Consider the following 24,532-nt stretch of genomic DNA (forward strand, 5'->3'; position numbering starts at 1 on the left):
CTCCAATGTCAATTTTTCTACCTTCGATAATTGAGAGTACTGCCTCTCAAATTCCCTTAGTAGCTCTGTTGCTTGCAAATTCTTATTGGGCCGTTCAATCCATCCCAGAAACAGCTTCTTAGTAAGGCGATCAGCATCTTCCAAGAAATATTTGTCTTTCAATGCATGTGAAAAATCCGCCCATGAATTCCCACAACGATCCGTAATCGATGTAATGTGATCCCTTATCTCCGGTATCGTGGCAAGTCCAAATAGTGCAACCATTTTTTTCTCAGAAACCCGATTTAATTCCATTTCACGAACCTAACATCTTAAATACCTTGAAACATTCCTCCCATCAAATTGATCAATTTTATTGACCACTGCTTGCAATGCTTTGGTTGCCAAAGCTTCCTTTCGATCATTGCTTTGTTGTTGCTGCATTGACAATGAGAAGGCTTGAAACAAACTAGCAATAGACGGATCCATGTGCATACCTTGTCCTTTAGAAGACTCTCCACCAGAAACTCCTCCCAAAAATCCTTCAAAATTTTTATTTTCGTTTTCCATAAAAATAAAGATAAAATCAACCGAAATCCAATACCTTCCACCTGAAGCTTTCACGTCGGGTTCACCACTTATATCGTATTACGTGCTTTCTTGCTCGAGAACGTGCCGGGCGTCTGACTTTAGAAGGTAGTATGGAGATTCACCGATAGTCAAGCAGTCTATCAGTTTTTGACTGCTGGAATATAAACGACTGCAACAATGTACCGTAAATCTATACGGATGCTCTTCGACTGCTTGTCGAAGTCTTTTTTTTTTTTTTGCCCCAGCCGATAGGTCTCTAGACGTTACAGAGAACCCCGAACAACCCAAACTGTTAATCTTCAATACCCCTTTGTACTTACGATCTTGTATCCACTGACTGTCTTGTTAGATTAACCCAATAAATTTCATTCACTCCGCATACTCAATCCTATAGACACCCCTTTAATCCTTCAATCACAGACGTAACTCCATTTTACAAAACAATCAAGAGTATTCAAACCCACTTGCATTTAAAAATCCCGATTCACCATTATAACACTGACTTCAGCAGCGATTGCCTCAGTCTTCCCAAAACTCTACGAAGAAGAAAAATCCAAATTCTATGCCTTTCCTTCCCCGACCCGAAGCATGAAGCTCTTCTCTCCAATTCCCTTGATCTTCAAAAACCTCCAATGAAAACCGAACTGATAACCTTGCAAAAGCTTGAAAACTCTGCTCCCCCCCCGATTCCCCCCTAACCTTATCCTCTGAATTTCCTCAATCTTCCGTCTTAGATCCGGAATTGGCTCCCACCTCAACCTTGGATCCGAAATTGGCTCTCGTCGTCAAGCTTTCTCCTCCGTTTTTACCTTTAAGAAATCTATTTACCGAAAACAACGTTCCCTGAAACGGCACAGAGAACAGGACAGCCTGAAACAGAATCGAACCCCGTAATCGGGACCACATTGAGTCGCCCGACCAATTCAGGTCCTATATTGGGAAAGATGCCTGTAGTAACTTGGATGTTCCCGTAATTGGGTCAAATTGGTCCTCGCGTCAGATTGGCTAAGACCCGTAGTAAGACCTGGATTCCCTGTAATTAGACTGCATTGGGTTGACCGGCCAATTCAAGTCTCATATTGGATAAGAGGACCCGGATTAGATTATCGAAATTGGATCCAATTGGCTCCTCGAACCCGTCGTGTGAATTGGTCCTTCTCTTCCTGCTGACTCCCGTTATTGGAATCGAACGGAGCATTTCAGTATGCCCCGGCTGACTGTAACGGAGTGACTGAACCTTACCACTCAGTATTTGTACTGGAGTTAGTCGATGCTCCCAATATTCGAGATAACTGAATATTAATAAAATTCCCCTTTTTTTTTATTTTCACTATATACTCGTGTTACAACACAACAGCGGAAGATGACCTTTCCCACAAAACCACCCAAGAGCAAGCCTAATAGAAAACCCCGAATAGAGAAATCCTTATTTATTGGAGCAAGAGTGTTTATAAGATTGTCCAAGGGAGGCACACCGTTTGTCATTTATGCGGCTCCAACTACCGGGGTGAAGATCTCGACAGCAAGTATACCTGAGCAATATAAGGATTTTAAAGACGTGTTTCAAAAGAAAAATGCCGACATGCTACCGGAACACAGACCATACGATTGCGCCATAGACTTGTAGAAAGGAGCACAACCGCCTTTTGGCCCAATCTACAATCTATCGCAGATGGAGTTGGCGGAGTTGCGGAAGTACATCGACGAGAATCTAGCCAAGAACTTCATCCGTCATTCAAAATTGTCAACTGGAGCACCCATCTTATTTGTGAAGAAGAAAGATGGCTCGTTGCGGATGTGCGTGGACTATCAAGGCCTCAACAAGGTAACAACGAAGAATCGTTATCCGTTACCCTTGATTTTTGGTCTCTTAGAAAAACTTGGACATGTAAGGATCTTTACAAAAATTTATCTAAGGGGAGCTTACAACCTCGTACAAATCAAGGAAGGAGATGAGTGGAAGACAGCGTTCCGTACAAGGTATGGTCATTTTGAGTATAATGTCATGCCTTTTGGTCTTATCAATGCTCCAGCGGTCTTTCAACAAATGATGAATGATATTTTCCGAGAGCATCGTGATGATTTTTTTGTCATCTATTTAGATGATATTTTGATATTCTCCAAAAAAGAGGAAGAGCATGAAAAACACATTCGTTTGATATTGGAGAAACTACGCGAGCGAGGACTATATGCCAAGTTGGAGAAGTATTTATTTCACCAAATAGAGATGGAGTTTCTAGGGTTCGTTGCGACTACGGAAGGCTTGAAGATGGACCCCAAGAAGGTGGAAGCAATCGTATCTTGGGAGGTTCCGAAGACGGTTAGAGACGTACAATGCTTTCTTCGTTTTGCTAACTTCTATCGGATCTTTATCAAAAATTACTCTCAAGTTGCTGCTGCTCTCACTCGGTTGACATGCAAGGATAAGCTGGAATGGGGACCTCTAGCAGAGAAGGCGTTTCAAGACCTGAAGACTGCATTTACTACGGCTCCGATCTTGGTACATCCAGACTTTACAAAGGCCTTTTATTTAGAAACTGATGCTTTGGATTTTGCTTTAGGAGCTGTACTTTCACAAATGGGAGATGACAAGAAGCTCCATCCGGTTGCATTTTATTCTCGAAAGTTCTCTGTTGCTGAAATCAATTATGAGATCCACGATAAGGAACTTCTTGCTATACTAGATTCTTTCCAAGAATGGCGTTACTTTCTTAAAGGAGCTGCACATCCGGTGATCGTATACATAGATCACAAGAATTTGGAGTATTATATGTCGGCTCGAGTTCTAAATCGATGTCAAGCTCGATGGAGTATGTTGCTATCTAAGTTTGATTTTATTATCACTTATCGACCTGGAAAGCAGCGAGGATTATATGATGCCTTATCGAGGAGATCGTATCTTGTACCAAAGGTTGGAGAAGCAGCGTTTGATCAACAATGTACGACATTGTTGAAGCTAGTGTAATTTTAGCTTTGCGCTACTATTATGCCAATTGATGTTGACTTCCTGAATCAGGTACGTGCCGTAACCATTGAAGATTTAGTAGTCATTGATATTAAGCAGTGTGCCAATGACGACAAGTTCAAGGTGGAGGGAGATCTTTTATACTTTGAAGAGCGGTTATATATCCCAAAAGGACCAGCACGACTCCGAGTTCTTCAATCTCGCCACGATTTTCTAACTGCGGAACATTTTGGATTCAAGAAGACCTTGGAGCTTATTTCTCAAGATTTTTGGTGGCCCCAAAGGTGGAAGGATGTGAAAGATTTTGTCCTCTCCTGCGACATTTGTTTAAGATCCAAGAATCCTCGGCATCACCCTTATGGACCCCTACAGCCATTGCCGATTCCACGTCGACCATGGTCTTCAATTTCCATGGACTTCATCACGGACCTGCCATCATCGAACTCATTTGACAGCATCTTTGTCATGGTAGATCGGCTTACAAAAATGGCACACTTTGTCCCTTGCAAGAAGACATTGTCTAGTAAAGTCACAGCAAGGCTCTTTCTTGATAATGTGTATCGATATCATAGACTACCAGATGATATCGTATCAGATCGAGGAACCCAGTTCGTATCAAAGTTTTGGAGATCTCTCTTTGAGATACTGAAGGTGGATATCAAGCTTTCTTCGGCTTTTCATCCTCAAATTGACGGCCAAACGGAACGGGTGAACTAAGTCTTAGAACAATACTTACGATGCAGCATCAACTATCAGCAAGACGATTGGACCACATATCTGTCGCTAGCCGTGTTTGCATATAACAACACCCTCCATGCGTCGACTCAATACACACCATTCTTTTCCAACTATGGATATCATCTGAAGCTTGATTTATTGAGTCCATCAACAAATAACAATCCAACAACTGAAGGATTTGCGAAACAACTATCAGAGCTTCAAAATACGTTGAAGCTTCAATTACAATCCGCTCAAGAATCCTACAAGGCGTCTGCAGATAGATTTCGAAATCAAACACCTACTTTCAAAATTGGAGATAAAGCATGGCTTCTTCGACAGAATATCAAGACCAAGCGATCATGTGATAAGTTGGACTATCGAAGATTGGGACCATTTATCATCCAAAAGCAAATCAATCCAGTGGCGTATCGTTTGGAATTACCGGCTTCTATGAAAGTACATCTAGTCTTTCATGTTTCTTTGTTGGAGCCTTATCGAGAGTCATCTTTTCTTGGAAGAGTGCAATGTCCGCCACCTAGTATTGAGATCGAGAACCACGAGGAATACGAGGTTGAAAAGGTGCTGGATTCTTGGCGAAGGTGGGGCAAGTTGGAGTATCTTGTTCATTGGTGCAGCTACGACATTAATGAGCGAACGTGGGAGCCAACTGAAAATCTCACCAATGCGCCGCAAAAGGTACAGGAGTTTCATCAACAATATCCTCATAAACCTAAGCCGATTCAACAATAGCTTCTTTCTGAAGCTTGCTCACCCAAGAATATAAGAAAGGGAGAGAACACCACCAAAATTCGTAGTTGATGTAGTTATTTTCTCCAAGATAAAATAGAATTTTTTCAGTAGCCATAGTTTGGTCTTCTGATATGGATAGCTAAGAGATAGATACTATGCCAATCAAATTATCTCAACCAACTAGTTCACGAAGGCGACCCCGAAATGAAGAACCACCTACACCACGATGACGACGGAGGATACCAAGTAACTAATCACTGGTGATTGTATTTGAGTCCGAGCCTGCTTACAATGGTCAGCTAGAAGGCATATTTGCAGGACAATTTCACAATGAAGACACAGAAGTTCATGCTTGGTCAGAAGTTGAAGGAGTGGGCCACTACCATTGGCTTCAAGGGCCATTGAACTACTTACCTCGTGAACAACAGTTGGAGTTCATAGCAGACGTTATGCGACAAATCTTCATTTTCTTGCGTTGGTACTGATTGACAACAATATTGCTTCTCAGAGACCTCGAAGCTAAAGGAGGGGGTGATGTTAGGGACATAGTCCTTAGAACCTTCTAGAGACAAGTTTCTAGAACCTTCTAGAAGCTTCTTAGTTGGTAGAAGATGTTAGGGACATAGTCCTTAGAACCTTCTAGAGATAAGTTTCTAGAACCTTTTAGAAGCAAGTCTCTGGAACCTTCTAGAAGCTTCCTAGTTAGTAGAAGTTGCTTGAGAAGCTTCCTAAATAGGAGTATATATTAGAATTGAGGCTGAAGAGTTCTTCAGTCTTGACAACACATCTTTTGGAGCTCTAGCTCATCTCTCTGGTGTTGTTCTTGTATTCATCTGATTAATCTAGTTCTTGCCAGTTCTTCTTGAACTTCTTGGTAGATATCAAGTCTGTATTCTGTGTCCGTGACATTCTATTAGAGTTGTTAGGACTTGTTGTTGAAAATTTCTTTTACCTTCTACAGCCAAGTGTCTAGTGCATTCTCAAGCAAGACTTTACATAATATGATGTTGCTCAAGAGATAAAAGAAGAAAATGAGAGTTACTCCAAGATAGGAAGTAGAGGTCAACAATGCGTTGTATGATACAATTACAATGGCTAATGAAGATAAAGAACTTAATGCTATGATGTTATCAAAGTGATTTGAGGATTTTGCATCATTTGTTGTATCAATTTTAATTTCCTAGTTCCAAAGTTGCAATCCCTCCTTCCTTTGTAGATCTTGAAGTATAAAATATTTGCTCAAAAAGTGCTTTGACTATTTTTTGAAAGTCCTTGGATGCATCCACAATTATAGAAGACATTATTATAATCTCTAGCAATGTCAAAGATAAGACTAAGTGGGAAGGGCATGTAGGGTGGATTTATGGGTGTTTGATGGAAGATGCTGTCATAAGATATTGAATGTGTAGTTGTAGTTGACAATCAATTAATTGTATTATAAAGTATGATGAATTTCACGAAACTTCACCAATTAATTTAATTGATTGATTACACCAAACTAGTATATTTTTTCTAGCATTTCTTCAAAGAAAATCTATTTGTGATCTCTCGATTGTGGTCAAAATTTTGTAAGTCTTTAAGACATTTACCTTTGGATGTTTTTTGTTATATCTATTAGTACATTTACTTCAATAATCAAATAGACTGCATCTTATAGAAGATGGAAGTGGAACCATCTATGTGATGTTAAAAAATTATTATTTTTTATGTCATAGCTCACTATATTATGAAACTTGCAAGTACTACAATGGGTAATAAGATTCCTTAAAATTTTTTTCTTCAACAAGAATCTTCTTTTTGAAAGCCCATAATTAAAACTATTACAATGCATTGCATATTTGAATGTTGGTATCTATTCCTTCACATCAACCTTCTTCTTCTATTTCTATTTTCTTCTAGGTCTTTCTCTCTTCTTTGGCTAGTTTATTGTGTACCAGCTCAACATCATCTACTTCATCTACATCCTCACTATTACTATTATCTTAAGTATATTTGTTCTTCTTAAGGTCAACTTATTTTGGCATCATATTGGAGAAATGGTGGCAAAACAAGCACGTATGGGTGATCATTAGTACAAGCGCTCACTTAATTGCCATCTTTTAGGATAATGTCATTAGCAACAACCATTTTTAAAATATAATTATATATATGATAAAAATATTTATTTTTTTATAATATAAATATATATTTTATTTTGTATTTTATTATTATTATTATTCTTTTCTTTTTATCATTATTTAGATGTGTTGAATGAAAAAAATTGAAGAATTTTTGAAATATTAAATTATATATAAATTTTTGTGTAGTATATATATATATATATATATATATATATATATGTAATAGAAGGAAAAAACTTTAAAAAATAAAAAATAAAAAATACAATCACAATAAGAACATTTTATTAAGAATGCCAATTAATATCTTATGTTAGAGTCATCCTTCAAGTATATTTCATACAAGTTTTATGTGGAACTCTATTAATATATTTTAGCTATGAAAATATTTCTTATATGTTCAATCAATGTTTTCTTATTTCAAAGATATCTAAGATAAAAAAAAACCCAAATAATAAAATAAACAAAAAATTATATAGATAAGTAGACAATGATGAATCCTTGATCCAAAATTGGAATAGACTTTAGACAATGATAGACACTAAACATGTGAAAATTATATTAACAAATCCTTAATTTCTCTACTAAAGCATTATTATATACATTAGTTATGATACTAATTCTTGAAAACTTACAATTGAGTAGTAGAGATAATTCTTCTTAGATTGCCCAATTGCCCAATTGTTTAGGTCTTAGATCCTAGAATGCCTTGTATTTAATCCTTACTAATCAATGTATCTAGTATACCTTGACTTAAAAGTGAAAAAGGAAAAATTAAAAAAGAAAAAAGAAAAAAGCATAAAAAGACTTGTGTGTGTCTGTTTTGTTTTTGTTTTTTTGTTTTTACAAGGAATCCATTCTTCCTTCTTCCTTCTTCCGTATATATCAGAAACTAATGGATATATACATTCATACATGCGCACACTCAGATAGCAGATTTGACTAATGGAGAGGTGCATGAAGGGGTTTGAATCTTCGGCAATCCGTGGCTTTTTCAGTAGAAAATTAGCACGTCCCTTATCCCAGCAACGATCACAACTGCAACCGACACAATTGAGCTTGTATACGTAGACGCACGAGCCCAGGCACACAACGACACAGACGGTGCAGGACATCCATGGCTTTAGAAAGAAGAGCACAAACAGATCAGCAGATCACGGCGAATGGTGTCCAAGCTGGACGAAGCCCTGGCCAGCACTCATAACGCACCCAGCTCTCGTCGTCTCCTACTGGCCGACGATACTCGTCCAGCTCCACCGCTTTTTTAACAGTCCCGTGTTGGCTGACGAATCTCTGCTGCACTGGAGTAGCTGAAAACAACTACCACCACCAGCTCAAGGGCTAAAGTAGTTTTGTCTCCTCCTGGAGTTAATGGGTTTTCTCGGAATGGAACCTCACAGGCGGAATGCGAGCCTCGGGTGCAACACGGGAGGTGGTAGAGAAAAGCTTGACGCACTCTGGAATTAGAGGGATCTTTTTCGCTCTTATTCCAGCATCGGTAAGTTTAAACAGCCAGTTGGCCGTCCGAGCTCGCCTGCCAAATTCGGCCGCCGAGGAGCACATTTCTCACTGGTTTTTGGAGAGGGTTCATGCTGACTTTGATTCCATAGATTCGCAACGATGAGTGGGGGGAGTTTCGGATTTAGGGCAACGTTCATGGCCTCGGAGTGTGGTGCTGAGCTCTCTGAGCAAGTAATCTCACTTTTGCGGACTTGTGATGAGTTGGTTCTGTAAAAGATATCCAAAAGACCTGTCACTTCTTATTCAGAGATAGTCTGTAAGCTTTTGAACAAAGGCTTATATACAACTTTTGTGAAACAAAGTAGTGGTCATTACTGTTCAGTGGTGATATAATTGGCCATTCATCCTTGTACGATTGTTCATTAGTTGGGGTTGATTCACAGAGTTCTTTTTCTTTTTCCTTTCACGAATGACTGTATTAGAGTCGGAAAGGGTAGTTTGCTGATTTCTAACACTTCTTCTCGAACGCATTCTCACCTCTGTACAGGATGTCTTGAACAACGGGATTGACTGTTAAATCCTTGCAGGACCTTTGTCAATGTGTAGAGCATCTTACTGCTGTAATTTCCTAACCCTAAAATTTTTGTTCCTTCATTTGAGTTGACTGGATGAAACAAGCTACGATTACTTAGCCTTTGCTTTTGATTGTTGCAATGGGAGGCTATGTTATTTGGTATTTGATATCTTGCAAGCACTGTTTGGAGAGTGTGTGATGTTGTCCTCTATTGCTTGAGGGCTCTTCTTGATGCTTCGTTCGAACCCGGCGCTAATATTTCTAATGATGAAACCGATTTTAGGGCGACTACAGCTCACTGCATATCCGAGTCGTTGGGATTTGCTTACGAGCACTCAAGAATCTTGTGACTATTTTGAGGACGTCGATTTTTGGGTTATTCTCTTATCAATCCAAGCAGCCAGAGAGATTAAGCAGCAATGAATGGTTCATAGAGGATGATGTGTGGAACTAGTGCCATTGGTCAAATGATAGTTGTTGAGGTAAATTTGAAAGACTGGATTTCTCACGAGTTTGATGCAGCACTAATTATCACTTTTCAGTGTTGTTGGCGATGTTTGATGAAATTTCAGTAGTCTCCGCAAGTGGACTATATCACGGGCAGCTTCAATGCGCATGTGGTATTCTATCTTAGTCGTAGAAAGAGCTATAGTGGTTTGACTCACTTCGGTACTTAGTGTTTAAAATCATACTTATTGTATTTAAAATCACAGATTTTGTTAGTTAGTAGTAGAATTTTTAGGAGGATTAGAGAATACATTGCCAATAGCAGACGTACAACCCAGGATAAAGTTTAGTAAGAAAAATTCTACAAAAAATATGTTATTTACTTAGCTAATGTTAGATGAAAGATAAAAAAGTAGCCTTTGTATCAAAAGGAAAAGAAAAGTTTATTCATTAATACTCTCTCTCTCTCTCTCTATATATATATATATATATATATATAATAGATAAACATTAAGTAAAAATTAGAAGCAAGGTCAAAGAAGTAAAATACATACATACATACATACATACATATATAGCAGGAGGAAGATAAAGAAAAAGAAAAGATGAAGAAGAAAAGTAAAGAAAGAGGAGGAATAGAAGAGAAGAAGAAAGGAAAAGAAAGAACAAGCAAAAGAAAAAGAGAGGAAACAAAAAGAAAAAACGAAGAAGATGGGGAGAGGATGGTTTGTGGTATTAGACTTCAGCGACATGCGAGTAACTGATTTTATATTGCGGCTGAAAGTCGTGAAAGTGCGGTGTTGTTGCCATTGTTATTTTTACCTATGGTACTACGACTCTTTCACGTTGGTGGTAGTATCGGCTGTATACAATTCTTATTCCATTCTTGGATGTCGCTCCATTCCTTTAGTGTAGTTATCATTCTTGGTTTGTTCTTCTTCTCCCTCGTTTGAAGCTGGCATGCAACGGCTTTGTTCTGCAGCAATTCTTGATTTCGTTGCATCTGGCTTTCAACTACGTTGACGTCAACTTCGGTGGAACCGTCAAAATTTAGTTGGTTCCTCCTTGGCTTGATCCCTCGTCGACAAACCTTCTTGATGTTGCTGTAGCCCAAACGAAGCCAACTAAGAGCGCATTGAAGGGTGGAGAACTGTTGTGACATCCTTCCTTGCATGGTTCTTGAGAGGTTTCAACAACGGAGGTGCTAGGTGATAGGGCTTGTATTATAGGTTGTGGTGGTGGATGCAGAGTTGCTTAGATTCCGGACTTGTCTAGAATCAATAGAAAAACCCAATGCCCCTACCATCCAACTAAAATCAAGTGTATCAATGCTTATTAGTTGTAGCTAAAGTGTTTGTGAATATTGTGATTGTTCAAATTCCCATATGTGATTAGTTCCTGTTGCCCAATTAGTCCACATTAATTAATTGGAGAAACGATCAAAATTGTAGTAGTGGAATTGGAGCTCTGGGTGGTTCGTGTACCCTCTGCGTGCTACAAGTCAAGACAAGTGACAGTTGATATATATATATATATATAAATATATATATTTTTGTTGTTGATCCACTTCCATTGCCGGAGTTTGAATTCGAGACATTCCTATTCTCGCCATCCTAGTGGATCATTGGAATTACAAGCAAGTTCAACAGAGTTAGCATATGGCCCATCGACGGTGAATTCGACGTTCTTGCTTACGAAGCATCGTTACATTGAAAGCACCAAGCAAGGGAACGTGGGACGGTTCTATCTCAAGAATTCGGACGTAGATCGAGCTCAAACTTTCAGCACGGTAAGGTCTGGATGGTGAGATCAGAATGCTAAGAAAAAATTGAGGCTGTCGACTCGGGATTGCAAGCAAGTCGAGCTACACGGCTGGAGGGGAAGTCCTTGCTTGGCGAAAAGTAATCCAGGGAGGAGGAATACATTGCTCTACAGTTCAACTCTTGGCTTCTACGCTGAATTAGATTGGCAGTCATACCTCTCCGAAGCCATCACACGGCAAGGTGATAAAAATTTGCCATAGAAAATTAGGCTTAGAAGGAAGAAGTTAGGATTTAAAAAATAATAAAAAATAATAAAAAAATAAAGATTTGGATGAATATTGATCACGGATGAGTTGTTAAGTATGGATGAATTTTGGAGATGATTTATTATTCAAGTATGAAATGTCATTTGTGGATGAGTTGTTATTTAGGGTTGAAAGTTGTTAATGGATGAATTTTAATTAAATAGAAATTAACATAAGATAAAATAATAATAATAATAATAATTATAAAATAAATAAATAAAAATAAGATAAAAATCCCTCTGCAATTGCTCGACTAGGTGGTTGATTCGTTTATGATTGTCACATGTTACGATTAAGTCGTCTACATAAATGAGGATTACTGTGTACCATCCATTGACAATGGAAAAATACAAGTTCAAGTTAGAAGTTTCTTTTTTCAGAGAGATTTTTTGTAAGATAGTTATCGATTTGGCTGTTCCAAGCATGCGGTGCTTGGCGTAGGCCATATAGAACCCTTTCTAATTTTGCAACTTTGCCTTCGAGGTGTGATTTCCAAAACCCATCCGAAATGGTTATGTAGACCTCTTCTTCAATTGTGCCATTTAGAAAGGCCGTCTTCACGTCATATTGATGTAGTGTCTACCTCTTTCACGCGACAAGGGTGATGGTAGTGCGTATGATGCTCCAACGGACCGTGGGAGCAAATGTCTTGTAGAAGTTGACTCCCTCTCTTTGTTCAAAGCCGCGCGTAAATAGCTGCGTCTTGTGCTTGTTGATTTGCCCTTATGCGTCGCGTTATGTTTTGAAAAGTCATTTCGCTGAAATTAGCTTCTTGCCTTCCGGAAGCTTAGTTACTTTCCATGTTGCATTCTTTTAGCTGGCATCGATCTTTTCTTGAATCGCAACTCCCCAGTCCGCACTATAAACAGCTTTGGTATAGGTTATAGGGTCCTCAATGACGTTGAGTTCAACAGAGAGGACCAGGTGATCTTTTAGTTGAATGGAAGGTCAACACTCTCGCGTGGAGTAGCATTTTTCTAGAATGGAGTCTTGATCAGATTAATGGGATGAGAAGCTCTTTTGTTGGTCTGTTGCTGTGGTCTGAGGGGTGCTTGGCCGTTGATGTGAATTTTTGGTGGGCAAGTCATGATCATGTCGACTAGCTTCAATGTCGTCAATGAAAGCAATTGTCTCGGCATGGTCCATGGTGGTCGCGACTACAAGTCCATCACTGGATTGAGTTGCTGCAAAAGAAGAGTGGTGTTCAGAGGTCGGTGATCATAATGTAAGTTGGTGGTAGCCAACGCAGCTCTCGTCAAATACAACGTCCTGCGAGACAAGTATTTTCTTGCGCTCAGGTTTGTAAAGTCTATATGCCTTAGTACACTTATCATATCCCACAAGTAGGCATGCTTGGGTTTTACTGTGGAGCTTGTCTCTCTCTTCTTTAGGTACTAACACATAACATATGCCTCTGAAGATGCGGAAGTGATCGATTCATGGTTTGTGTTTCATGTATAATTGCTCCAAGGTGATGCCTTAATTTTCATTTTTGGGGCCATGATTTATGAGGTAGTTGGATATATTCATGGCTTCCACCTGGAGGAAGCTCGGGATGCTGCCTTCAAACACCATGCTCCTTGTCTTTTCCACTAAGCTTTGATTCCGTCGCTCTACTCTCTTGTTCTGCTGCAAAGTGCAAGGTTGCATGAATTGTCATCGTATGCCATAATGATCACAGTAAGTGTTGAATTCCGTTGAGAGGAATTCCCCTCCCCTATCAGTTCTGAGTACTTACAATTTTTTGCCTGTTTCAATTTCTATTTTGCTTCTGAATTTTTTGAATGTGTCAAATACTTGACTTTGGCTGTCAAAAAATACATCCAGTTTTTTCTTGAATAGTCATTGGTGAATATCACAACAAATGTGGATGCGCTTAAGGAGGGTTTTGGGAGTGGACCTGTGACATTGGAATGTACTAGCTCTAATATTTGTTTTGCCCATGAACACTTGGTAGGGAAGCTCTTTCTTCTTTAACATCCAGCTAGGCACTCATGACAAACAATCCTGATCAAATCTATTTCTGGTAATTTGTTCACTCTCCTTTTGACATATTTCCCATGACTACAAGTGTACTTACCAACATGAGGTTACATTTCAGAGACGGAATATAGAGAACATCGTTTAGTTTTATTTTCCCTTCGTTTGTGTACAGATGGCGATCTCCTACTCCTTCGATTCTATGATTCTTTCCACCTATATTGATGACAATATTTCTCTTACTGCTCAGATTCTTAACTGTGTTCAAGCTATTCCTAGATCCAGTGACTTGTCGTGTGTCGCCAAAATCCAGGTACATGTATTTATTTTTATCCAAGGAGTCTTGTAGTTCGGTGAGGGCAACTTCCAGCACTTCCTCTTTGTTATTACTTTCAGAGTTTTCACATGTTTGTTGTGACTTTCGACAGAGTTTGCAGATTAGACGCGGGGTTCCTTTAAGCCTTGGCAGTTGCAGCAATCCCGAGCAGAGTACCCTTCCTTACCACACACATAGCAGATATGCTTAGCTCGGTGTTTGGGTTCGAAGTACTTACCACTGTTGGATGATCTTCCTCTTTATTGAAATCCATGTAGTGGTTGACTTTGGTTGTACTCAAGCGAGCCCCTTCCTCTATTCGAAGTGATTCTGGCTCCCTTGCAAAAATGGACTGATAGAGCCTCCTCATCTTGTAGATGTTGGTTGCGGTATTTTGGTCGGTGATGCTCAGTCAGGAGGATCACACTCATCATGTCGAAGGTTGAAAATGTTGCACCATGAGTAATGGTCAGGATGATGTATTCATATGCCCTGGATAATTCATTTAATATCGCTTGCATTAGAGTTTGATCAGGCAACTATTTGCCAAGGATGGCCATGCGGTTTTTGAGTTCTCTTGCCTTGTTCAAGTATTCATCCATTTCACCTCCTTCGGGCAGCTTCATCTGACTAAGTTGATTCGTAGTAAGTAGAATCATGGAGGAGTTGCCGATTTGGTAGAGCGCTCTCAACGTCACCCAAGCTGCAGTGGGATCCTTATGTTCAGCAACTGTATCAATTAGATAGTCTTTGAATGACATCGTGATGGCTCTACAGGCGGTGTTTTTCAAGTCATTTAGTTGCTATTCAGTTACATGACGACCACTATGTAGGAATACAAGGAAGGCAACGGGGGAGATCGTATTTTCTACTACCTCCCATAAGTTTTCACTCTGGAAGATTACTGGCATTTTCAATTTCCACACGAGGTAATTGTTGAGTCCTTTTAGTTTGTTAGTCTCCCCTATTAATAAGTCCCTCCTCTGTACCATGTTCCCTTACAGAATGACTAAGTTTCCTCACGGAACGGCTATTACTGCTACTGAACTTATCATAAGACCTCCTCGCAGTTCTCTCTCTAGTGGCTACACCTACATTTGAACAATCCTATAGAAGACGAGAACGAACTTGCTTGCTTGGCCTCCCATCAAGGCTCAGGTTCACTCCAATATCATATAGAAGATATCTAAAAGACCTTTCACTTCTTATTTAGAGATAATCTGTAAGCTTCCAAACAGAGCCTTATATACAACATTTGTGAAACAAACTTAGTGGTCATTAGTGTTTAGTAGTGGTATGGTTGGCCATTCATCCTTCTACGACTCTTCATTAGTTGAGGTTGACCGACAGAGTTCTCTTTCTTTTTCCTTTCCCAAATGTTTATATTAGAGTCATTGATTTGTATCAGGGTAGTTCATTGATTTGTAACAGGTTCCTGTAACATGTGTCAAGTTCATTATGATAGGTGTCGCAATGCTTCGAGTTCGTAGTTTGTACTTGATCATGCTTGTGCTGTACTTTGGTAACGATTCGATTAGTGATGCTTATTAGTTATATTTGCAACTCATCGAAAGTTGTCCAATCTTTACAAGTACTTTGATTCTTGTAGATCACTGGTTGTCAAAGCATTGTGACCTATCCGTGTTCGTGGGAACAAAACTGCCCGTCGAAACCCATGCAGCCTCTCCTTGTAGACTAGTCCATGAAGAGCACTGTAATATCACTATCTCACAGATATATATATATATATATATATACACAGAAACACACCTATATACGGTTTTGTTGAAGAAACTTAAATTTAAACATGAATTTTATTAAGCTGATCCACTACCGCAAATCTTCTCGTTCCACGATCCACTTGTGGAAAACGATGACAACGAGTTACCCAAAACCAGATGATCTCGCCATCTTCTTTCCTCTCTCACGCCGCTGTTGAAAAAATCCTTCAATCACACAGGGAATCACTGGCACAAGCGAGTTTACTTGATCCAGTATCATTTTCCTCGTCTTTTTTGGGACCCCAGCATGCCGATCACTGGGGAGTGGGAATAGTATTGACGACGACGAACGAACTTTACAACGACGACGAGAAAACGAGATGAAGATGAACGGAAGTTACGACGACGACGAGAAAACGAGATGAAGATGAACGGAAGTTACGACGACGACGAGAAAACGAGATGAAGATGAACGAAAGTTACGTCGACGACGACGAGAAAACGAGATGAAGATGAACGAAAGTTACGTCGACGACGACGAGAAAACGAGATGAAGATGAACGAAAGTTACGTCGACGACGACGAGAAAACGAGATGAAGATGAACGAAAGTTACGTCGACGACGACGACTGAACTGCAGCTTAGCATTGGGATGGTATGAAATTTAGTGCAATGTTGGGGTGTGGGCAAAGTATAATTTTAATTTTAATTTTGTAATTATATTAAAATTTTAGGCGTGTTTATAAATTAGCTCTCACGTCGTATAATGATATAGATTACAAAGAAGTTGTCAGATAGAAATATATATAATTGAGGATGCACTGTATTAGAATGTGACCATATTAGATGTTGCGGTCAATATTGTTGTTTATTTTCTAGAACATATAAGTAAAATTATTGTATGAGTTTCTACTTTTTATTTTATAAAATCTTTTTTTAGATAACGTCTAAAATAATTGTACAAATTTAAAGTACAAAAATGAAATTTAAATATTATAAAGATTATCTAAGAAAGTAACAACAGAATGTAAGACGGAATTAAAACATGCCTAAAGATTATTTAATTCAATCAAGTTTTATTTGCAAATGTCTTAATGTGTCATATATTTATTCTCTTAAATAAATAAAAAAACATACACACAGTTATATAAGATAAGACTTCAAACATTAATTGCTGTGATTTATTTGAAGCTATTTATCTGCATCAATCCTAAGTACTTGTGTATATTTAAGATGTTATCAACAGTTTTTATGCAACTCTGTTTTTATCCACGAATAATTAAGTTATAATTCTCGACATTCAATACTTTTCTATGAACACACAAATCATTGTTTCAATCTCATAAAGAACATGTCCATGCTTTGGTTTGAGGAACATACAAAGTAAAATAACAATCATGGCTGAATCACTAAATATATATATATATATATATATATATTTTGGCGCTGCATTGGCAGACCCTATGCTATGGGCAAATATTATGCAAGGACTCGTCAATCCTGGTTGAGCTTTAATAAATGGGATCTGAATCGCCAACTTTTGCCGCTATTGGACATTCTTTGCGTGACCTTCCACCTTTGACAATTTAAGGTGATTCTGAACCATAAGTAATACAATATCATCAGCTCAGACATCAAGTTTCCACCAAATCAAAGCACCCTTTCCTAATAGTCGGAGCTACCTGTTCACATATTATTCCTACAGATTCAGCAACATTATCGCGCAAAGCAAGCTCAAATTCCATGGCAGTCGAGAGGATTTTCTCGACCGATGAAACGAACATCAATCAACGATGTGGAACTGATTCCATCGACGTTTCCATGGAGTAGATAACAAAAACAACAACAACAACGAGTGTTTTGCTAGAACAGAAGACAAGCAGAAGCAGGTTGATCACAAGCGTAGAAGAAGAGTTCTTCAATTTTCCATACAGATCTTCAAGTCGTGTTGGGACGCGACTGCGAGCTGCCAATCCGATGAGTGTGTTTCTGCCACCGGTGCGGGATCGTCACGGATGCCACGCTGCCTTGAGATCAGTTCCGGAATCCAATGGTGGAAAGTCTTGGAAAGGGGGAAGGCTATTCCAAGTTTGAAGTCTACGTATTGCGATGGGTGTGGGTAGTTAGTTCTCCAAGCCCAGAGATGAAAAGATTCGGTCCAGTGCGAGGCCGAGGTCGCGCGGCGGCCAGTAGTTTCCCCTACTACACAGCAAAATCCCCGGAGAACACCCCACCACACCACTCGCTCGCCGCGCCATCGAAGGCCATTCCCCGCACAACGATCCTCATACGCCCCGTCCTTTTCTCCTCCTGCAGATAATAATAACCTGCATGTGTGAATGGGATGCACGGTGGGTCCTGTACACCGGGGACGGTACCGGAGTGTCTGGTAGCATCGTGAAGGCTTCTGAAACTAAACAGGCTCCTGCACTCGAATCGTGACTGAATACCAGCTCTCGTAGAATCTTCGGTAGCCTTGTATGTGAACCTGTATAGGCGGTTACACATACGTGGGAGCTAGTGGTGGGAGATATTTGGGAGGGCGTAGGAGCAGTTGTTACGGTTTTGCACATGAATAGAAATGCGCCACAGAATAGCTTCTGTAGTGGAACCAATATTCTAGGAGGATTCCAGCTTCCAGGGATTGGGACTAGATTTGGTTTAAACTCAGGTAGGAGGCCATGATGGGCTCCAGCATTCCTCCTTCAGCCGAGTCGCTGTGGATCGTCACATGACAGCTCTTTTATCGCTCACCTGTCCTTTTGGCAAAGTCTAAGACGGCCCTAAACCACTTTGCTGCTTCTGGTTATCTTTCTAGCTGAATTCGTCTTCATGAGCTTTTGTCTCAGCCAAGGTGGGTTGTGTTGCTTAGAGGTCGCCCACGAACTTTGCCGTAGTTTTTCTTTATTTTTCTTCTCTTTGAACCCAGGAACTGCTTACACTATACAGCTTCTTGATCGAAGTACAAGGCGGACGTGTCATCTTGACGTTGCTGCTTCCATAATTCCACCCACCGCACAACGAGTAATGCATGTGTTTAATGCGGATTAGGATGACTTGAAGGCGCTGCGAGTCATGCACGCGCTCCTGTAATAATGCCGGATGCGACTTTGATCAGTTTCTTCAAACTTTGATCAATTGATATGCATTGGGAAGAAGATCTATTTCCTAAACAATCATTTTTTATTGCGTTGAGCAGGGAAGCCTGCCCGGGAGGGTTCTGTACCTTTGCGACGCTTCACCTTGCTTGCCACCTTAGTCGACTAATAGGTGCTGGCACTGTTCCGGGTGTTGTGATCGTGTTCACTTCGGGTTGCATGCACAATGGGGGAACTTTGTTAGAGTGTGTTCATCAAAGATATCCGGTATACGCGAACTCACAATTTCGACACCAACAAAGTACCATGTTCACGCTGTTGCCGCTGAGGTACGAGAGGGTTCAGAGCATTATACCTGGACTTCCCCAATTACGCAGCGATAGGGTCGCTATGTTGTAGAACTTCTTCTATACAATTGCACTCGCGGACCATCATATCTCTTCCCTAGTGTAGACAGTCCAGTGTGGCCATGGAGAATCTGATTAGTTTGCAAAGCGTAGGACACAGGAACATCGGGGAACCCTCGGCTCCGAGGCCCATTGGAGTTCACCAGGGATCTGTACTCGTGGTCTTGGATGTTAACAAGGGCGTCGCTCCAGCGGCTCTGTACTGGGCTCTTGCTAACGTCGTTCGGAAAGGAGACAAACTCAAATTACTGGGAATCATCACTCACGTTTCCAATGCCAGTAAGTTCTCTTTGACCTCCAAGTGTTGCGATTTGCGGGCTGTGAACTAGTGATTTCTCATTTCTTTATGTCTTCTATCTACCGGTCAAGCGTGCTTTTTGATGCGGTCAACCATAGCCGGATTCCATCCTCAGTTCTGCGGAGTACCCACGATCTCAGTGTTAAAGTCTGGTTGGTAGTAGACTGACGCTTCCTGAGCAGATGAGGAACTAATAGGCCAACCACCAGGGACCACTCGCGAATTTTGTAGGCGAACGAGGATGCCTTTCATACATTGTTAATGGCGTGTCTCAAAGTGCAGTGTGAATTTCCGTAAGCTGCTCGTGTGTGAGTCGCCTACCTTCATAATGTAGCAGTCTAGTATAAAAACCTAAAATTAAGCATTAATGTGTCTAGTCTTGAGAGAAAGCCCAATTCAAAGAGCTCAAGTACGAAATTAGTGATACAGATGCAATTTCACTTAGGGTGGCGTAGCGAGTATTTCAAGCTGCTTCAATTTATTCCTACGGGTTCTGCATGAGGGCCTGAAACGTCTACGCTTTGGACGTGGGGAATGTTGAAGTTCTCCAGCTCAGAGGACGCAGCAGCAGATAATAAATAAATAAATGAACAAACAAATAAGATCGTAACACAATCTTATGCTCTGACGTAAGGTGCGATAATACTCTTGTCTGTGCGAGAGTCAAAAATAGGTCGGTAGTTTTCAAGGTGTCGGCTCTGATGAAGTTGGGTGTTTAACTTAACCGCAATCTCGTTATGTATCAGTGGGATTCATGATACGGGTGGATCAGTCAACCTGGAATAGTCCCAATATCATGGAGCTCCAGTTTGAGATCGCCACGAAGAAGGAGGCCATCTGGAGAACGGCTCACATTAAAGATTGGTGTCAGAGAGCAGGGGTATGAAACTCACTCTTGTGACTTTACCTTCTCACTACAGAGCATCACAATTTCCCAGACTCCTACTTCATCGATCTTGTTATGCAAGATCTCTCAAATTTCAAGTCTTCAACGTGCAGGTGAAGCTAGAGGTGGACGTGAAGGCTGGAAACAATCCTAAAGTGATCGCCATCGACGAAGCAAAATCAATAGGCGCTTATCACGTGGTTCTGGACAAGTAAGCTGCAGACTGTTTCGTTCTAAAGCTTTCTTTTCATACCATGGAGGAAACATGTTTCGCGCAGTGTCTGACATTGTTTGTACGACCCTGCTTTAGGCACATGAAGAAAGACAAAAAATACTTCGTCGACAACCTGTCTTGTTTGGTTTCCCGGATTCGCAGCAGCGGAGGGGCAGAGACCATTCGCTCGTACGCAACGAGCAGTAAGCTTCCCCCCATGGCGCCCACCACACCTAAGGGATCATCACAAGCTGGACACCAATCCAAGGCATCGATGGGCTTGAATGGCTCTCACCGCGGCGGGTGGTCTATGTCGTCCACATCTTTCGAGCTTGGCGGAGATTCAAGCTGTGATGAATTCAGCTTCCAAGAGGTTACTGATCCTCTGTCCGCACCCAGTACTGACGAATCCATCGAGCGACCGTCTTGCCCGGATATCTCGCAGCTCTTGGCTCGCACATCTATGGAGTTGGGTGTACCCAAACAGCCTCCGAATCTGTATAACCTACTCCGCGGGCCATTTCATGATGGCGAAAATGGATTAAACAAGAACAACCCTTTACGCAAACCAGCTGTTCGGAAGTGGTTGAATGAAGATGACCGCATCAATGTGTCCGATCTTGAGCAGCAGGGACCCTTAACTCCTAGATCCGAGTTTCGGTTTGAGCAAAGGCCATCTACAGCTAGAGGTGCATTCCATGAATCCTTTACAGCAGCACCGATCTCTTGGAGTGTTGGTGTTTAATGGCTCATATTTCGCATCTTAGCATTTGAATTGACCTCACAGAGTCGTATGTGCAGGGCCACAAAGAGTTCACCACCAGCAAATAATGAGCAACAGTTGGATCGGGCAAATAAATGTAGCCCCTGAATTTGGCCAGAGCAAGATGGGCCGGCATACACTCACTGCTCAGCTGCGAACCCAAGCGTCCTTCAACAATGGTCGGAAACATTTCCGAGCAGAGAAGATCAGTATGGACATGCACTGGCCCCTCATGCATTGGGCAGATTGCCGAGCCATGAAATTGCGGTCACGGCATGGGACCGGTAGTGTTGTGTCCTCTTCCAACAGCTCCATGAGCAACTTGCGCACTGCAGTGCGACGCAGAGTCTCTGTGTCATCAGGTCTCAACTACAGTGACATGGTAGATTCTGACTAGCTGCTTTTTCCAGCACTTGTAGGTAAATATTTCTACCTTCTTCAATCAATCCTCGCGGTTTTTTCTTCACCTTCTTCTTCTTCTTCTTCTTCTTCTTCTTTTTCTCCTCTATCTTGATCTCTCTCGCTGATTAGATACTTTGGCGATGGTTTGAACCGATGGGAATATATGCTGACGGTGAGTGAAAAATGATGTTGTTTTGGCAGGAAAAAATGTTGTTTAAATGTTTTCTTTATATTTTTTCTGGGGACCCAGTAAGAGCAGTTTCCATCAGTTCCAAGGACGAGACGGTGAATCTAGCCTTGCAGCTCACAGTCAAAAATACCTCTCAACGGTTCGATCACAAATAACCATCTGGCTGCAGAACTGCTAGTCGCAGCTCCCTCCTGCTTTGAGTTCTCTGCATCATGGAATAGCACGTCATTTCATGGCCGGACAGGTCTTGGATTTGTTTCTAGATCTGGCGAGCTACAGTGCTGGAGTCTGTGTGGATCTCCGAAGGGCACTACCCGTCTTTCACATACTGAAAAAAAGAAAAGAAAAAGACACCTTCGGCTGGAGTTGGCGAAGCACACTACCTCCAAAATTGAAGCATTCATTTCAGGTAACTATTCATGAATAATGCGTTGATGAGTCACTTGGTAGATGCATCAAATACTGTCTAATGCTGCATGACTTGACGCCTGCTCACAACACGAGTTCTGTTATGTAAAGTGCATGAACAGGCCGCGCAGCATGAATTAGGGTTCAAGACTGGTCCTAGGCAATCGAGCTCAAAAAGCGACTACTATCTAGTGAGCTACTTAGCACTGATCTGTAGAATTCAGGGAGCTGGCTTAGATGAGAAGTAAATGAGATCATATCCGACAATTCCATCAAGTCATTAGCTGCAATGGCATTGAATACCATCTACTCGTTTTGCGCAGATTAATTTAGCTAAAAGATGCTTCGGACTTGAAGGATTTCCAGTCATGTTCGGAAATGCAGCTTGTGAAGTCTTACACCTATGTTGGAAGGATGGTGCGCAACAACACCTTGAACAATCAACAGGTCCTGGATGTGTTTTCAACACCTTCAGTTGTACAATTGATTAGCGATACGATCTTTTTAAGTAGTAGGCAGTCGAGCTGACATGCAGTGACATCAAGGTGATCGAAGAAACGGGTTATCCAGGCAGGATTAAATCTGCTGTCAAGGAGACTAAGGAATGAGATCCTAGATGCACTTTTTTGTCACTTACATTGATGTATTGGAAATATCATCACAAATCGGAGCAGTCCATGTTTAGATCCTAACACCTCATTGTAAAGAACAGAACAAAACACAAGATAGATTACTGAAAGTCACGGCTTTTAACTTGAGATTAGAATTTCCCAACCATGAGCAGGAAGATACACCATATGGCCGAGTTGTGAACTGTTACGGATTCACACAGACATTCATAACACGTTACGTGTTGTCAAGTTTTTTCAGCAATGCAGAATCTCCATGGCAGCAATGTACGTTGAAGCTACACACACTTTCTTGATAACTGAGTTGTAAGCAATGCTCCTCATTAAATCTCTATTCTGTAGTCAAGCCATCTCGTTCACAAGAACCAGCACAATCTTGTTTGACTTTTCACGCACCCACCAACACACCAGAATGCCCCGAAAGTGAGATTCTCGTTGATTGGGTGTGAACATTCCCAATTCCCAAAGCAACATCGCACAACAAAGAAAGGAAGAAATGACGTGGTTACACGCGTCAGCCGCAGGGCCGTTACAAACTCGGACAGGGAAGAGCAGTGGCGGCGCGTGGTTGGATCTGCACCTGCAGCCCCCTCGAAACCCACGAGTGCGGTTCAACGCTGCGCGACAACACTTTGGAGACATGCAGGGACCAAGTCAACCGGGGTGCTCACCGTCTCTAGACAAGACGAGATCTCCAAGGCGACAGGTCCCCACTCTCTCGATATGTGCAAGGCTACCGCGGATCCGTGAGGCTGGAGAGGTGTGTGCAGGGGAGCCCTCCCTGCAGTGGAGTGGGCGGGGCTTCCGAGGCTCGCAGCGCGTAGGAATTGACGCCGGGGTGTTGCGCGGCGAAGGCATAATGGGAGCAGCGAGGATCTAGGCCGAGCTCTGGTGCCGCCTCTCGCCTCGGAAGCCGTGGCTTCCGAGGCGAGAATCCTGCTTGACACGAGATGCACCCGACGACGATGGACTCATAATCCCTGCGTGATTACGCACAATCTTGCCCCCAGCCATGAATTTGTGTGGACAATCTTTAGATTCAACCACCACCAGCGCCATCATGATCTGTTATAACGGCAACAACTAGTGTCATATTGAGGTAAACTGATGCACTGGGTGTGGTGTTCTGAAAGGGTTGCAGTAAAATCATTGTTCCATAGGTTTATATCCCAGTTTTTCTTGCTGTTTTGTTCTTCGGTGCAAATAAGAAGTGCTACAGTCAATATATAGAGAGAAGGGGGTGATGTAAAAAAACAATCATGTCAAGATTATAAAGTTATGCTGGCGTTAGAGCACTACGAATGTGCAATTTGTGTGTAAATTAATTCGAGAATCGGTAAATATTTTAGAAAAATATCTTTGTGTAATTTTGGGAAAAAGTAGAGTTGGAACAGGAAGAAAATCCAGAAAGTGAAATGAAAATCCAAAATTGAAAAAAGAAAAGCAGTAGTGCTGGAGGCAGAACCAACCATAAATAGCAACCTCCTCATGAAGAAGAGGGTGCTTAGTATTGTTGGGGCTAACTATACAACAAGTATTCAGATCATT

General features: G+C 41.2%; 1 protein-coding gene and 2 long non-coding RNA genes across 7 annotated transcripts; all 3 read left to right on the top strand.

Moving 5' to 3' along the window:
- Positions 1 to 8,052: 8,052 nt before the first annotated feature.
- LOC112277831 (uncharacterized) lies at positions 8,053 to 10,058 on the top strand. 2 transcript variants are annotated; one of them, XR_002968512.3, is made up of 3 exons: positions 8,254 to 8,620; positions 9,131 to 9,203; positions 9,441 to 10,058. It is a non-coding gene; the product is annotated as an uncharacterized LOC112277831 (long non-coding RNA). The 2 variants fall into 2 exon arrangements; XR_016501247.1 differs by having other exon boundaries at positions 8,053 to 9,203.
- Positions 10,059 to 12,257: 2,199 nt separating this feature from the next.
- On the top strand, positions 12,258 to 14,491 carry LOC112277759 (uncharacterized). The gene is made up of 5 exons (XR_012216817.2): positions 12,258 to 12,970; positions 13,189 to 13,352; positions 13,630 to 13,698; positions 13,903 to 13,965; positions 14,081 to 14,491. It is a non-coding gene; the product is annotated as an uncharacterized LOC112277759 (long non-coding RNA).
- Positions 14,492 to 18,135: 3,644 nt separating this feature from the next.
- Positions 18,136 to 23,047, top strand: LOC112277740 (uncharacterized). Of its 4 annotated transcripts, XM_090248103.1 has the most exons (9): positions 18,976 to 19,116; positions 19,288 to 19,473; positions 20,239 to 20,372; positions 20,492 to 20,589; positions 20,689 to 21,281; positions 21,394 to 21,774; positions 21,959 to 22,356; positions 22,467 to 22,546; positions 22,679 to 23,047. In XM_090248103.1, coding segments are annotated over exons 2-6 (1,185 nt in total). In that variant the 5' UTR covers positions 18,976 to 19,116; positions 19,288 to 19,472; the 3' UTR covers positions 21,753 to 21,774; positions 21,959 to 22,356; positions 22,467 to 22,546; positions 22,679 to 23,047. The 4 variants fall into 4 exon arrangements, with proteins under 4 accessions (XP_090104227.1, XP_090104229.1, XP_090104228.1 ...); XM_090248101.1 differs by having other exon boundaries at positions 18,136 to 19,473; XM_090248102.1 differs by lacking the exon at positions 18,976 to 19,116 and having other exon boundaries at positions 19,123 to 19,473; positions 22,478 to 22,546; positions 22,679 to 22,816.
- Positions 23,048 to 24,532: the final 1,485 nt, after the last annotated feature.

This window comes from Physcomitrium patens, chromosome 26 (assembly GCF_059467195.1).
Source record: "Physcomitrium patens ecotype Gransden chromosome 26, ASM5946719v1, whole genome shotgun sequence".
Classification (NCBI taxonomy): domain Eukaryota; kingdom Viridiplantae; phylum Streptophyta; class Bryopsida; order Funariales; family Funariaceae; genus Physcomitrium; species Physcomitrium patens.

Coding starts and splice junctions, on each gene's coding strand:
- LOC112277740 (XM_090248101.1), top strand. CDS start 19,257: ATGGAGAATCTGATTAGTTTGCAAAGCGTAGGACACAGGAACATCGGG. Junction 19,474..20,238: donor CACTCACGTTTCCAATGCCA/GTAAGTTCTCTT, acceptor GTTATGTATCAG/TGGGATTCATGATACGGGTG. Junction 20,590..20,688: donor TATCACGTGGTTCTGGACAA/GTAAGCTGCAGA, acceptor ACCCTGCTTTAG/GCACATGAAGAAAGACAAAA.